This window comes from Eschrichtius robustus, chromosome 11 (genome assembly GCF_028021215.1).
Source record: "Eschrichtius robustus isolate mEscRob2 chromosome 11, mEscRob2.pri, whole genome shotgun sequence".
NCBI classification, from domain to species: Eukaryota; Metazoa; Chordata; class Mammalia; order Artiodactyla; family Eschrichtiidae; genus Eschrichtius; species Eschrichtius robustus.
The window spans coordinates 25,098,665-25,114,751 of NC_090834.1; the positions used below are offsets into that span (position 1 = coordinate 25,098,665).

The 16,087-nt window shown below is 42.0% G+C and overlaps 1 protein-coding gene across 5 annotated transcripts in view; it reads left to right on the forward strand.

Moving 5' to 3' along the window:
• Positions 1-221: 221 nt before the first annotated feature.
• LOC137771449 (neural cell adhesion molecule 1) overlaps positions 222-16,087 on the forward strand; it is a 315,820-nt gene continuing 299,954 nt past the window's right edge. For all 5 annotated transcript variants that reach the window (XM_068554810.1, XM_068554812.1, XM_068554811.1 and 2 more), the window contains exon 1: positions 222-368. In XM_068554810.1, the coding sequence (XP_068410911.1) occupies positions 317-368 (52 nt within the window). In that variant the 5' untranslated portion in view covers positions 222-316. The remainder of the gene's footprint in view (positions 369-16,087) is intronic.

The following is a 16,087-nucleotide window of genomic DNA, read 5'->3' on the forward strand; positions in this document are numbered from 1 at the left end:
GGTGGAAGGACACAGTGAGGTTCTCACCCTCGCCCCAGCTCCCATCCCGAGTTCCATCAAAGCGAACCCGGGCCAGCGCAAGGATCTCCGAGTTGCGAATGTGCTGAGGCTGGGACTGTCACTCATTCTCCGATCAGCGCGTGAACGCAGCTCGGCGGCGGCTGGCAGGAAACAATTCTGCAAAAATAATCATACTCAGCCTGGCAATTGTCTGCCCCTAGGTCTGTTGCTCTGCCGCTGTCCACACTCGCTGCACGGGGGGGGGGGGCAGAGAATTTACCGCGGCAAGAACATCCCTCCCGGCCAGCAGATTACAATGCTGCAAACTAAGGATCTCATCTGGACTTTGTTTTTCCTGGGAACTGCAGGTACATTTTCAAAATTAATATTCGCAATTTGATTTGCTAATTGAACCCTCCCCCCACTCCTCTCCCCGAGGAACGCTGTTATTTGGGGTGGTTTTACATGGAATGCTAAGGGTGGTCATTTTCGTTGAGCTGAGGAAGGAGCGCGTCGCCCTTGCTGCCCACCCGAACCCTCCCGGGCTGCCTGGACCGGGGCAGCCTCCCCGCGTAGCGAGTGCCGGGCGCCCCTCCAGCGCGCCCGCCCTTCCCACTTTGTGTGCCCGCTGCGCTGGGAGCGGAGCAGCCAGCTCCCGGGACGCTGCGGCCGCGCCGGTGATGGGCAGCGCTCCATCCCCGAAGGCGGGTGGCGGGCGGCGGAGCGGGGGAGGCCGCGGTCCGGTGGTGCAGCCGCACAGGCTCGGGTTCTGTGGGGAAGGGGCTTGTCAGCCCCGGTTCCGCGAAGAGTGAACAATAAGGCCGGGGCAGCCGCCCCCGATCGTTATTTCCCCGGGTCTAATAAAGTGGGGCTCGCCGCCTTTGCGCCTTTCCCCCCGGCCCCGGCCGAATAACGGTTTGAAAAATGGGGCGAAATGGGCAGAATCTCAGGGCTGTGTGGCCGTTGTTGCACCCCCGTCGGTATGACGTTAGTTTTTCATTTGCCAAATATCTGGTTAGTTGCAAAGCCGGCTCTCGGCCCGAAGCAAGGAGGGATGGGAGGATCGAGCGCCGCGTTTTGACAGGAGGAAGTGCGGAGGGGCGGAGGGCGAGGAGGGCGTGATCGGGGTTGCCTGGTGTGTGCGCGCGCGCGTGTGTGCGCGTGTGTGCCTTCACACGCACCGCGAGCCCCATGTTGCGTGGTGCGAGAGAAGAATGGCAGGTAGCCGCCCGAAACACCTCGCCCCAGTCTCCTTTCTTTGGGCGAGGTTCCTGACCCTGGCAAAGTGCGAACAATAGGAGCTGGGAGGAAGACAGTAGTGATGCTGCCGCGGGTTGCGGGGGCTGCGCCGCCGCCCATAAAACCTTGGCGGCAGGGAGGGAGGTTTATTTCATTTGGGGTATTTCCATCCCGGCCTCCCTGGAAGATTCTTCCGTGCATGCCCACCCTTCCCTCCAGCTGCTCACCCCACCCCATCCCACCCCGCCCCACCCCACCCCAGGATTTGCGTTTTGGAGCTGACGGACGGGGAGGGGGAAGAAAAGGAGCAGGAACCGGAGAGAGCTGGGTGGGGTGGGCAGACATTCTCGGTGGGGGGCGTGTGCTGGGAAGAGCCCGAGGAAAGCCGGGCGGAGGGGTCTGTGTTGTGGCTGCCTCTGCCAGCTGCCGCTGGAGCTGCCCTAGACGGCCGAGCCTGGGTCGGGGAGCACGCAGGGCGGGCCGGAGAGCACCCAACGCGCCCCCTCCCCGGGCGGCACGAGAGACGCGCTCCGCCGCCGCCTCAGGCCAACTCGGGTCCCTCCCATGGCGACCAATCAGAGAGAGGCTGGCTGGGCGGGAAGCCGCGAGAGGCTTTTATTTCGGCGCGGGTGGCGGTCGGGAGCTGCCAGGACCGTCTCCCGGTGCTCCAGCGTAACGGTCTCTCTCGCCCCCCGCCGGGAGGAACCCCGCCCTGCGGCGGGGTCCCCAGCCTGCCCAGTTTCCGAGGAGATAAAATGGAGTCGAGGTGGTTACCGGGAGGTCTCCTGGTCTGGCCCGCCCGTGTTTCCCCACTCGTGCCTCCTTCACGCCGACTTGGAGCATCCCTCCCGCCCCTCTGGCACACACACACCCGCGGAACCGTCCAGACCGGAGCGTGCTGCCTGGGAGGGCGCAGAGGTTGGGCGCACCGACACGCGTGCGCTGACCGGCGGGCAGGGGGCGAAGCTGGGGGCGGGGCCTTGGAGGGGTGGTGAGGCCCCCAGTGAGGGGGAGGGGGAGGGGGTCGGCCAACCCCAGCGGGCTTCTCGTTCTGTACCGGCAGTCCCCGGGTCAGCTTCGCCCCCACCCACCCCGCCCGGGCATGCCCTTTCCCATCGTGTCCGTGGGACTCCCGGGCGCGAGTTCCCCGCCCTGCACGCGGGGGGGCGTGTCTGGGACGTCCTCTCCTCTAGATGGGGGCGTAACGGTAGAGACCTGATCTTTGGTAGGCCTTTAGGGGGGATCGCCCAGACGCCCTTTCCAGCGTCGTGATGGGTGTAACTCTTGGTGTTGGGATCCCCAGGGAATCCCAGATTGGATGTTCAAGGCTGCCCAGGCAAGGGTGGCATTCTGACCGGTGTTTTCTGGAAGGAAAACGTCCTCGTTCGTGGCCCTAGTAACGTGAGGATGGGAAGAAGGCAGAAGAGGAAACACATACAAGGTTGCTTAACAAAAGAAAGAAGTTGAGCGGTTTTCCAAAGAGAATTTTCCATTAAAGTATTGTTTTTACCATAGTTTAAAAAAAAATGTAGAGTTCAAGTCAAAGGGTCAGGACGAAAATAAAAACGAAAACACACACACATACGTTTTGTTGTTGTTGTTGTTGTTTGGCCTGCAGTGTTCTGTCGTCTCCAGGGACAATGGTTGTTCAGTCTCTGCTCCACTGGGCGCACATGAAAATTTAGGTGTAAGGTGTGCTCACCTTAATATACCAAAGGAATCAGGTCTGCTGCCCCTCTGTCATTTTGGTGTCTTCTGCTCCTTAGGAATAAAGTGAAACGTTGTGGAATTACACAGCAAATTTGAGTTTATTCTAGCTGCAGTTTTAGATGTTTTGTGGAAAAATTGTTTGATGGAATTATCTGGAATGGTTGTTAAGTCATATGTTTATTTGATAATTTTATAATCCTCTGCCAGTTTAACTTGGAAGAGTCAAGGAGTGATCAGGACTGGTTTTCTAACAAGTAGCACCAGATTAAGAACAAAGAACACCTTTGCTACCCAAAAGCTAGCTTGCACTGTATTTATAGTATATAGAATATCATTTACTAAACGAATTAAAGTATGTTTCAGCAGAGTTTGCTATGAATACCGTTATGGTGAGCTATATTTTTTCATTGGTTTTCATTTTAATATCAGTAATGTATCTTTCTGAACAAAATTTAATGGAATGTAGTAAAGCCATATTTAAGAATGTGGGAAACCTTTTACAGCTCTGTCCAAAAACCGAAAAGTTAATTATTTTTCAACAACTATTAGCATATTTTAAAATATTTTAAAAAAACCTAAACTTTATTTAAAATTCAACAGAATTAAACGAAAAGAGAATAAAATCCAGACATTGTGGATGTTTGGCCTGTCATTTGTTTAATAGTTTTTGAGTTGCTATTCCCACTACAAAGATTCTAAAGATCTACCAACTGGGGCTAAGTTTTCATTAGTCTAACACTTAACATTGTTTTTTAGAGTCAGTTTTCAAGAAGCTCCCCCTGTCTTCCCCTAACACATTGAACTTGATGATTTCTTTCCAGATACCTTTACCCAGGATCTGTTTTTTAAAAAATAATATTAAAATAGCAGAAAATAGCAGGACACATGCATGTTTAATAAAGGAGGTTCATCTAAGACTCTATGCTAATTGATTAAACTGAGGGTTTGTTGATTTAAGTGGCTATTGTTTCTCCAGCGTGATAGTTCAAGAATTAAGGCACTAATTGTTTGCCAAAAAAAAATTATGGTGTGGGTGTGCTGTTTGCAAGGACTGTAGGTGCTTAGTCAAGGCAGCAGTAAGAGAGAAAAATTAGTCACTGGAACCCCAAATTCTGAGTTTTGCATAGTGCTTTTCTTTGGAATACATTTATCATTAATTGATTTCCTCAAATAGGTAATATGTCATTTAATGTAAGTAATCTATATCTATATTTTTTCTTCATAGGGAACAACATCTTAATTGCCTTTCAAAATAGCACCATTTTGTCATTCAAATACTAATCTTTAGACGTGACAGATGTTTTTGTTTGCTGCAGAACTCAGTTTTGTAAATTACAGACAGCATCTTGTAAACTTTACACTGCTTGAAATACAGACTTTGGAATTTCTGATCCAAGCACTGAATTTTTTAAGGTGACAAATCCTCTATTTAATATTAGTTTGATGAATCCCCCACATTTATGGTCTTCAGAGTTACAGAACTGGGGCTGCTTTCCAGACTGAAAGGGGCTTCAGTGCTGCTGGCAGACCTCCAAAGATATTTTACAGACAGTTCTTCCTGTCTTGGTGGAAAATAAGTGATCGACTACCTGTTGCTAAAGAGCGGTTTGAACTTTCCCTGCTGATCTTGGGTCTGTGGTGCTGGAGAGCAGAACCAATCGGCAGGGAGGGGAGAGAAGGGACTGGCACCTGCCCCCATCAGTCTTCTGGGAACCGTCACCCTGGGAGGAGACAAAGGCGTTTTAAAAAGGCTCTCCTGCACTATTTAAGTATTGAGCTTTTGAACACACACATGTCTTATGCTGTCAATATAAATATTTTAATGTAAATTCCATAACTGATAATTCTTCGGTTTAGTCACCTAACGGATATATAGGCTAAGAAACTTTTGGAATATTAAAAGAAGTGACAGGAAATTATACATAGCATTTTTCCAGTCTTAAAAATGAGTTACAAATTAAACAAAATTGAAAACATGACTCAACAGGCCATGTAATGATAATAGCTCTTTGAGCTTTGAATCAAGAAGACTAAAGGTTAAGATTCCTTTAGTTAAAAAGGAAGAAATAATACGATTCAGAGGAGAATTTTATACATCTCTTAAAATGGTGAGTCTCTGAGCAATATTGTCAGAGGCGGCCTCTTAGGAAGAGTGAATGCCCAAGGACCTCTCCGAGTCCTAATGAATAGGTCTCTGTGAGATCCCAAGTTTTTCATATGAAAAATAATGTAGTGAAACTATTATTTGTAATCCAGGTAGATGTACTTACTACTATAGAGCAGTACAATGCAGAAGTCAATCTGAAGGTCAGAGGCATGTCAACTCTAGCCCTTTTTGTTATTACCTCTTGGTGCCAAACCTTAAAACCATTTGCTGATGTAGAGGGACGTAAATTATTTGGCGTTTCCAGTGGTGCCATTACACTCTTTTATTTCACGGTGTGGAAATGCTGTCTCTTGGCTGAAGATCCTCATTAGGAGCCTTGCCTTTTGATGTTGGCCTGGGTGCCAAATGGCGGCTTTTCGGGCACTTTCATTACATTACACTGTTAGGCCATGTCTACATGCAGCCACTGAGTTCACTGTTTTCAGTTAGGTAGACACACTTTTCCCTTCCTGCAGGATTAATTTAGCTTCCAGGCAATCACTCAAAGAGGACTATACTAGAAGGACAAGACATTTGGTCTATCTTGTGTATGTATGTTTTTGATTTAAAAAAAGATTTTAATAAACCTGTTAGGCATTCGTTTTCTCTCAGATATATGTAAATATGCTTGCCTTTCAATTCAAAGATTGCCTCACTGGTATGACTTGAAAGGCCTCTGCATAACTTGTATTCCACTGGATACTCTCCCTCCCTGAGTAGCTTTGATTTGGAGCTGCAAACCCTGGCAACATCTGGCCCTGTTTTCCATTCTGTATCTTTCTTAAGAGGTCTGATTACCTCACCATTTTGGAATATTCATAGTGGTATCACACTGTTAGAGATTGGGTTACAATAGGTATTCTCTTAAATAGTTCATCAAATATGTTGAGTGCCAGCTTTTTATCATCAGCTCTGTGGGGAATTACAAAGCACCATGATGACCTAATTTCTGCTGTCAAGGAACCCTGTGAGTAAAAGAGCCTGGAGATTAAGTGTGGCCAGCGGCCTAGGGCCCTAGGGTGAAATCCCAGGCACACGGATCCTTTATTAGCTCTCTGATCCTGGGCAAGTCAGTTCCCTTCTCTAAGTCTGTTTCCTCTTCTGTGAAATGGGAAAATTAGTAACACCTACTTGGTAGAGATCTTGTGAATATTTTCAAATGCACATGAGCTGTGCTTATTAAGGAGAAAGAGGGGTGTATATGGGTCTAGAAAAAATAATTATTCAGACATAATGGTCTTGTTTTAGACTTTAAAAAAGGATGTAATAGGAACTCTACTTCAAAGATGAGAACTAGATTTTTTTAAAATCTGTTTTTAAATATGCCTGCGTGTCTTGTTGGTTTATGAATACTTCAGAGAGAAAGTGGTCTCATTATGAGGTTGAAAACCTTTAGCACAGGCATGCATCTGGGTCTCATGGGGGCCAAAAGGTCTACAATTTTGAATGCCCTCTTTAAGGAAAATTCAGCACTCTCTTGCTTTCGACCGTTAGAACAGGTCATCAGGTCCCCATCCCCTCCAGAGCCTTGGAAGGAACCCGTGTAACAGAGGAGCCCATGCAAACATCTGACCTGCCGTAGCAACTGTGTTGGTCTCCTTGGGCCCACTCGCTTGAGAATGCAAGCTAATTGTTACAATGTGTTAAACATGTACCTTGTAAATGTTGTGCAGTGCTTTGAAGATTAGAACCATGTATCAAAATCAAAGTTATTTTTGAAAAGAAAAAGCTATTTGACCTTTATTTTATAGAATATCTTAGGTGAGATCTGAGGTGATTTAATATGCCTCACTCACTGCTGATATTTTTTGTAAATTACAAACTGGAATAAAATAAGGTAATTGATATTATTATTCAAATGAGTCAAACATAAGTGCCCTATTGGCGGTGCAGGAAGAGGTTTGCCAACTAAAGGCATATGATACTGGAGAAGAGACTGAAGGTTTTGTTTTAGCTATCAAAGAGGGAATAAACTGAATATATAATCCCAATAAGTGAGTGTGTCTTAATCATCACTATACAATTCACAGAGTGTTTGATATGCATTATATCTTTTAATTTTCATATCTTTTATTCGGTAAATATTTATCAAGCACTTATTGGGTGTTGGGTGCTAGGAATACAGTGGTAGACTAAACATAACATCATTCTTGTTACCTAAACATACATCGTCCCTATATAGAGCTTCTAGTCTAATAGTGTGGAGGAATATAGACATTAGCAAAGTAATTCATACACATCTTTATAATTATATATTCTGATTAAAAACTAAGGAAAGGAGAAGGGTGCTATGAGAGATTATCAGGGGGAAATCTTTCTTTGCGTAGTTGGGCGAGTGAGCAGGTAACATTTAAAGAACTCTCTGTGAAGTAGGAAGGACAGACGCTCTTCTCGTTTTAAGGCATGGTTGATTGACTATTTAACAAACATTGGTTGAATCACAACAAATATTCCTGACTTCCTTAATTCAGTGAACCTTCCTGAAACCTTGTGATTGTCAAATAGTTTCAGGAATTGTGCTCAGTTTTGGGTTATGAAGTCAAGTAAGATTTGCCTCTGCTTCTAGAGCTTACCATCTAGTGTTGGGGAGAGACATACTCTACTTACAAATAGAGACATGAATTAAATGCCATTGGAGCACAAGGAAGGAAGCAGTTAACTCTGCTTGGGGCTCCCTTGAGCTGGGCATGGGGCACCAGTTTGCCTTCACTGGATGGAACAGGAAGAAGATGTGATTCAGCAGAACCAACACACGGAGATATGAATATATACAGTCACGTTTGGGGAACAGTGTTGGGTACCTTGGGGGAGAAGTGGCCAGAGATGAGGAGAAAAACCAATTCTCTAAGGCCAGATCATGTTAGGTCTTGAAATAGAAACTGAGTCTAAGAAGGGGTAAGTGATTTACACAGGTGAAGCTGGGACTATAACTTATATTCGTTGGCTGAATTTCATCCTTTTTTAAAGTTAGGATAATTTGAATACATATAGCCTTGGAATACATGCCAAGCAAATGTGAATTCGCTTGGCTTCTGGGCTGACCGATCTGATGGAAGTGAGGGGGCAGTGGTAGGTGGAGGGCAGTATCAAGAGCTTTGGAGTCTGACAGGTCTAGGTTGAGGTCACTGTCACTGACATTCTGCAAGGTGCTGCCCTTCTGAGCCTGCTTCCCCTGTGTAAAATGGAGAAAATGACATCTCCCTTACGGATTTTGGTGAGCTTAAATAAAATCACATATGTAAAACAGGTAATATGCTGTAGGTACTCAATATATTCTTTTAAAAGGTTCATCCTGCATGGAGGTTTTATTTGAAATCTTTATTAAACAGGTGTGCTGTGAATGTGATGTGCAGAGTTCTGTGCTGGAGGCTGAGAGGAAAAAGAAAATACATTTAAGCAAGTTATACCAGGCCTGCAGAGGCTTTCAGATGGCTGGGGAGAAACCACTTACTTTGTTCAAACACTTAGGAAATCCTGAAAGGTACTATGTGAATAAGTGCCTAGAAGGAAGGAGACAGGTAATAATTGTGAGAATTGTTCAGAAAGGCAAAAATTGTCTTGGTTGGTTTAAATGTCTGGAAAAAGATGTGGCAGAGCTAGTACTTGATCTGAAGCTCCAGGGACATAAGGATAAATAAGAGGAGGAAGGACCTAGCTCTCTGTAGGAGGAGATGCATCTAGCTAGAGGATTATTGGTATTGAAGAGCAGTGAAAGCAGACTGGATATTGGGACAAATCGTATTAAAATTTTAAATGCTGCACAAAGGAGAGGGTGCTGCTGGAGATGTAAGAGAAATCATTTAAAAAAATATTTAAGAGTATAGTCAACTACAGCAATTGAACGTCTGCTGTGCTAGGCTCTGTATTTGTTGCCAGCTATGAATTAGCAGAGAATTAAGTAGGAGCAAATCAATAGAGATCGTTGCAGTCCTTAAGGGGAGTTTTGGTTTTATGTGGCAGCCACTATAGTGGCTGGACAAAATCGTGAGTTGGTAAAAGGATTTTTGCTGCATTACGAAAAATCAGGTAGATGATGGAGAACCCAGAGGCTAGGAGATAGGAGAGCCAGTTAAAGCTGCTTTGAAGGCCAGTGAAGTCTAATGAAAGTCTTTTGCTTTATGGGGTAGGAAGATGTGTATGTCGGGAAAGGAACTGTTGGGCTTAGATTAAAAAGATTTGGGTTCAAGATTTGGCTCTGCCACCAACTACTTAGTGAATCTGTGTGAGTCACTTAATACCTTCGAACTGTAATTTCCTCATTTGAGTAGGAGAAGCAAATAAAATAATGTATGTGAAATGCACTGCAAACCAAAACACTTCACAACTCTACCTTTTATTAATAGATACGTAGCTGAAAAGTCTTATAAAAATTAAATTTTATGTATCAGAGGGGCTTGTTAAAGAAATCCAACTGCGATATATTTTATAGAACAGATAATCTTGGAAAGATACGCTTGTAATGGCTTTGGATTAGGATAAAAAGGACACACAGCTGACACGTTGGAGATGACAAATCAACCAGAGAGGTAGATGATAGGTCTAAAATGGTAGCTGACTGAGAGAGAAAAATAATTTTAAGCAACAAACCCAAGGTAATGAAATAATCATGGTACTGTCAGTATGACAGGGAATTGAGAAGAGGGGTTACCTTGGATGAAAGATGGATAACCTCAGTTTTATACACATTAGGTTTTAGAAAAAATTTGGGCATCCTAGTGTCTTAACTTGTATGCAGGTCAGTATTTTTCAGCCGTGGGTGGTGAAATCTATTCAGTTGGCTTCCACTAGCATTAAAAAGAAGGAAGGAATAAAAGGAAGAAAGAAGGAATGGAATAGAATAGAAAAGAGAGTATGTCTTATGTAGTGTACCTACCCAGGTATTGTTTTGTTAAACTTTTGTTGACCCGGTTGTGATGGAAAACATATATCATGTTATGACTCAGATCAAAAAAGTTAGAAAGCTAATCCTCATAGATGGAGGAATATAGGACTAGAGAGAAGGTAAAACTATCTGTAGTGCAAAGAAGGGACAGGATAGAGATTTAATGGGTTTTGGGGGAGAGCGAGAAGTAGTGACAGTGAAAGTACTTACTGAGCATGTCCGAAATCTGTTAGCTGCAGATGTAAAACAAAACCCAAAAACTCTCATGTACAATTCCTTGATAGTAAGAGAGCTTACTGTCTAGTGGAGAAAGAAAAGACAACTGGGAATACCAGGTGGCATTAAAAGTCAGAAACGTGGCTAAGATTGTCAAGGCAGGATAAAGATTACCTGTGCACCAGGGGAGATTGGAACTCGTCTCAGTGTAAGTGAGCTCTGAAGGAGGTTGTAAAGGAAGGATTTAGCGTGGATGAGGTATGTTACTTGTTGTGTGTTTGGAAGGAAGCTTGGAGGAAGCCCAGCTAAGGAGACCAAGAAGACTGAGAGTCGTAGTAGTCTATATTTTTATCCTCTTTTGGTGGAGAGAAAACACCATGAATTAGAACGCGTACATTGTGGAGTCTTTATCACACCCGAAGTATTTATGTTGTTGTGTTTATGTAGCATCTAGAATGGTATCTTGTCCATAATTTAGAAAGTGATATTGAACAAAAAAGGTAGCCAGAGCCTCGTGGTATGAATGCCTAGGTTAGAGAAGGATGATAATGTTAAGTGGAAGAGTTGGAAACAAATGGTATTTATAAGCATAATCCCAATTTTGTTTTAAAAAATCTCTTTCACTTCTTAAGACTGGAAGAAGATTAATTTTTATACCATCTGAGCTTTCTCTGATGAGCTTTATGTTCAGATTGCAAAACAGTGCAATAAAAAAGAGGTAGGTAAGAGTATAAGGAGGATGAGACTCAAGTAGCATCTTTGGATTTGGAGGAGAGTGGTGATCTTAGAGTAATTTCAGTCGGATGGTGAAATTCAAGTTCTTAGAATCAAAGACTGAGTAAGAGCTGATATCCCGGACACTTGACCAAAAAGAAGGGGAGAAGAGGTGTTTGTTGGGAAGGCTTTAAGCTGAGGGCCATCTGGGCATATGTACCTGCACACTGAGGGAGAGAGCCAGAAGAGGTTGGTGAGGCAATGCACCTACCTTTTTAAAAATTTCAAAACATTTTTATTATTGCCAAAGAAATCCCATGCCCATTAGTCATTACTTTTCATGCAAAATCTTTTGAAGTCCGTTCTGCCTGTCACATATTGGATGCATTGCTTTTATCAGATCAGCAAAGGAGTGGAAATGGTTGAGATTGACCACTTTTCTAATGTTCTTTTATTCATATTTCATCTGCAAGTGTCCATTCTGTCCACATGAGATACTGCCAATCACCAGTTAAGCTGCAGTTGCTATATGATATTTAGATTTAGGGCACAAATGGAAACCTTAAAGATCTGCTATCCTGGGCATGAGAAGATCTAAATTCAATACAAACACTTTGATTTAAGTTATAGTTATAAATTATCTTCCTTTTTTTAAATTGGGGTATAGTTGCTTTACAATGTTGTGTTAGTTTCTCCTGTACAACGAAGTGAATCAGCTATATGTATACATATATCCCCTCCCTCTTGGACCTTCCTCCCCACCCACCCCCAATATCTTCCTTTCTTAATTTAGTATCTCTTTTTGGTGTTTTAGCGGCAGTGCATACTGTAGGGGGCGCTCTGTAGGTCTTTTATATCAGACTTGATTTTGAAAGGTGGCTCTCCTGCTGTCCATGACCTTGATCCAGTAATTTAATCTCTCCAACACTCAGTTTATTTATGTGTGAGACAGGGATTATAATACCCACCTAAAAGTGCTGTTGTGAGGACAAAATGAGGTAATTTATACAACTGTCTGGCACATAGTAAACTCAGTCATTTTTTTCCCATTTCCCTTCTTTCTGCTAAAGTTCACAGTGAAGGGGTGTACAGTTAGTGTTGGATTTAGATATTGATTATAATTAGAATCGCATTTTTTCCATTTATTTCTCATCCTCTGAGAGTTCAGCATTGAACTCACCATGAGTTGCAACTGAGTTTGAAATGCTGTGGCTGATTGCTTAGCTGCTTTACCTTCCATGAAAGCAAAGTCATCTTGATTTTGAGAAAAGTGGAAGTTGAAAAAACAAATTGGTTTATATAGATTCTATTTTCTATTTGCATAGAGTTAATATTAAATCTGTCAATGGTGGAGCCATAATATTTGAAGTAATGGTTGCTGATAAAGAACCTACTGTTGATACTTGATTAATATGGAAGTCATTTGTCTGGCAACCTTTATTTTTTGGAACATGAAGAATGAAGAATTAAGGGAAAGAGTGAAGAAGTGAAGGAATGCAGCCTCTGGATAGCCAAAATACATATCCCCAAAGACCATGCACTGAATTGTACACACTTGACTCATAGGGAAGCCCTTAAAGCCCTTAAACCTTTATTCACAAAGAGCCCATATATTCTGAATTAATTTCCTAGATTCTACCACATTTATAAAGATTCCTAGATTCAGATTAGAATCAAATGAAACATGACCACTAGGTACAGGTACACTGATGGTAAGAAGATGTAGTAACTTGAATGGATGGAAAAATTATGAGAATCAGACTCAAGAACACAAAAAAGCATGTCAGTCTTAGCCATTTAGTATTTGGCTAAAAAGAAAGCCCTATACATCACAAATGCCAAGGGAATGTCTCTAACACAGTGCAGTATAAATAATGCCTATTTATGACTAAACCTCATTTTCAAGCAGCAGGTAACAGTTATATGGACTCAGTTATTGAGCATGTGTCTTTAGTGTTCAGCTCTGTACTAGGTGCTAAAGGAGTTAAGACTATTTTTCCATATAGTTGGAAAAATAAAACAAACTTAAACATAGGCACCATTATCTTCACCAATGGCAAGTTGGGATGAAAGAGGCAATGTAGTTAGTGTTACTCATCTGGAAAATCTACTCATGACACATTCTAATTCCCAAGGATTTAGGACAAAGGAGATTTCATATTTCATTCTTATAAAGTGACTTCGTTATACTGTATAGCTTCTCAGCTTGGCTTGAAGCCCATAGCTATTTATTTACCATTAAGATAAGGTGGGTCAGCTAGTTTGTTTCTTCTCTGCTAAGTTATACTAAATATGTCTTGAGATTAAAGATCCTAACTAGTCAAGCAATTGGACTTAATTGGTTGTCATGCCTCCCTTCTTTCTTGAGTTTAATTTTTACTTTTAGCAAAATGAAATGTCTATGTTTAAAAAGTTAGTTTTATAAGACTTGTAACAAAAAACATCAGTCCCCTTCCCCAACTCTTTCTACTCCTTCTTACCCCTCCTTACCCCTCCAACCATTGATTTTGACTCCCCTAAAGTAACCACTTTCTACTCCTTTAGCTGTTTCCACATTTTTTATCTCCATATTTATACTTTCTTAATTTTCAGTCTTAGGTATTATTTATTGACTTTTTCCTATACGCACTGCCCACCACCTCCTACTTCCTTTACCTTAGCCTCCCAATATAGCAATTTTTCTATTTTTGGTTAAACCAGTATTTAATGTTTACATTATTATGACCATGTAAATATTTTTCACAGCTGAGCCTTGATGTATGCTATGATTTTATTCCTTCTACAGTTTTCTGGATTTTTTTGGAGTTTATTATGGCCTCAGTTTTCTTTAGCTTAGTTTTCTACATACCCATCATTAATTCATGGTCACGTTCTCAAACTGAAGTATATATCCCCTCTCAATATGTTAAAACATGGTTATTTTTTTTCTTCCTCTCAGACATATATCCTAGACCTAACCCTTGTTTTTCAGTCTAGACTGTTAGTTTTCTAGGCTTGTGGCAGTTAATTTATATTTGCCTGATATAATTCTCTACATTGGAAGTTGTTTTCCCTGAGAGTTTTGAAGGTGTTGCTCCAGGTTTTCTAGCTTTCTGTGTTGCATTTGTGAAATCCAGTGCATTCTGATTCCTGATAATTTGTATGAAACTTGCTTATTTCTCCTATAGAAGACTTTAGGATCTTCTCTTTATAGTGTTCTGAAATTTCACTATGATGTGCCTTGATGTAGGTCTGTTTTCATTTATTGGAGTAGATTCTCAGTAGGCCATTTTAGTCTGGAAATTCATGTCATTCAGTGCAGAGAAATGGTCCTACCTCATTTATTTGCTATTCTCATATCTTTTAAATTTCTTTTTCTGGAACTCTTATTCAGAAATTGGATTGATTATCTGACTTTTCTTATCTTCTATCTCCTATTATTCATTTCTTTGTCTCACCAGGCCCCATCCCTTATTTTCTGGGAGGTTTTCTCAGTTTTTTGCCAATATTTCTATTGAATTTTATATTCAGCTGACATATATAACATATAAAACACATAACTATATAAGCATATATTAAAAATTTCTAAGAGCTTTTATGTGGTCTTGATGTTTCTTTGGTAGCACCCTCTTCTTGTTTCTTGATGCAATAATCTTTATATCGCTGAGTATTTTAGAAAATTTTCCTGCTTCCTGTATTGTCTCTTTTTCCTTTGAATTCCTCTTTATTGTTGGGTTTAATATCTCTGCTGTGTTTCATGTTGTCTCATTTCATTTCTGAAATTCTAATGGTCCCTGGCTGTCTGTTGGTAATTAAGGGTGAGACACTGAAAAGCTGTGGGGAAGCTCCATGTGGGTGGGCTTCACCGCAGAGTGATTCTGCAGAGATCTGGTCCCTTGGGTGGGGGACGTCTGCATCCACGCATTAGTACCTGTGTTTTGTCTTGTGCTGATCAGCTGAAGAGAATCCAACATTTTGCAAATTATAGGGTATAAGTCTGACTGTTCTTTTTCTCTAAGCTGACTGGGAAACATGGTTTGGGGGTATTTTATTCAGTTGTCAAGATTTCATTTAATCCTCCTGTTTGCAGTGGGGCACTCTGCCCTCAACAATGCCTGGTATCCCCAAGAGCAAAGTCCCAGTGATTTAACTCTCCATTAATAAAAGTGCAGTCTTTTACTGGCGTGAGGAAGAATGCAGGATGGGAGATGAGATACATGACTGCAACCCTCGTGTGTGTGTGTGTACATGTGTGTGTGTGTCGGGTTGAAGTTAGTGGTGTGAGAAGGCGTGTGGTAAGAGAGGAATTGTGAGTTTCAATTTTGGAGCAGACTGTGAGAACCCTCTGGTGACCTGTGTCTTTCAGTGTTCATAATTGCTACAAGCCAAAGCCTATTTTTGAAATCTTTTATCTCACATGGTTTAGTATGGAATTTTTGAGATTGGAAGAAGCTTGCACATTTCTTAAAGGAAAAGGTAAAGGCTCCAGGGGTGCATCAAAGGCAAAGACCTAAGAAGATGAAGTTAAGGCAACTTCAAGAGAATTGACAATTCAGGGAGTTAGGGCCTGTCTCAGATTGTTGAAGAACATTTTCTGAACTAAGGAGCCCTGAAAAGATGCCAGGGTGGCCTGAGATCCCACATTTTTTGGATATAAAGACATGGGCTTGGCAGTGATGCTGTGAACCAGAATAAGAGCAGTTTCATGAACACATTTGCAAATGGCTGTGTCCCAGACTTGTTGGGTAGCAGAAACATTCACTTAATTTAGTACTTAACGGAATAACTACTATGTTCTGTGTAGTTGGTCTAAGATGAATGTATTCAGTAGTTTCGTAAAAAATTCTAAACTACCTTCTGAACTGTTTTTGGTTACATTTGTAATATTTATTCCTGTGGAATGACACCAAAGACAACCTTGAAATGTCAGAAAAAAGATAACCAAGAGTTATTTATTCCTTTCTCAGATTTTCCCTTTTGTGTATGTAACTTAAAGTTACTCATGACATGTTTAAAATTTTAAATTTTCATCCAAGAAAACCATCTGTCGTAATGAAGCAAAAAAGGGACATTGTGTGATATCTTCGAAGATAAGAGATTGAAAATGAGTCCATTAACTGCCCTTGATTACAGTTTGAGGTCATTTTCAGCTAAATTGGTTTTGGAATCAGAATTTAAATTACTGGTCAGGCTCAATTAAG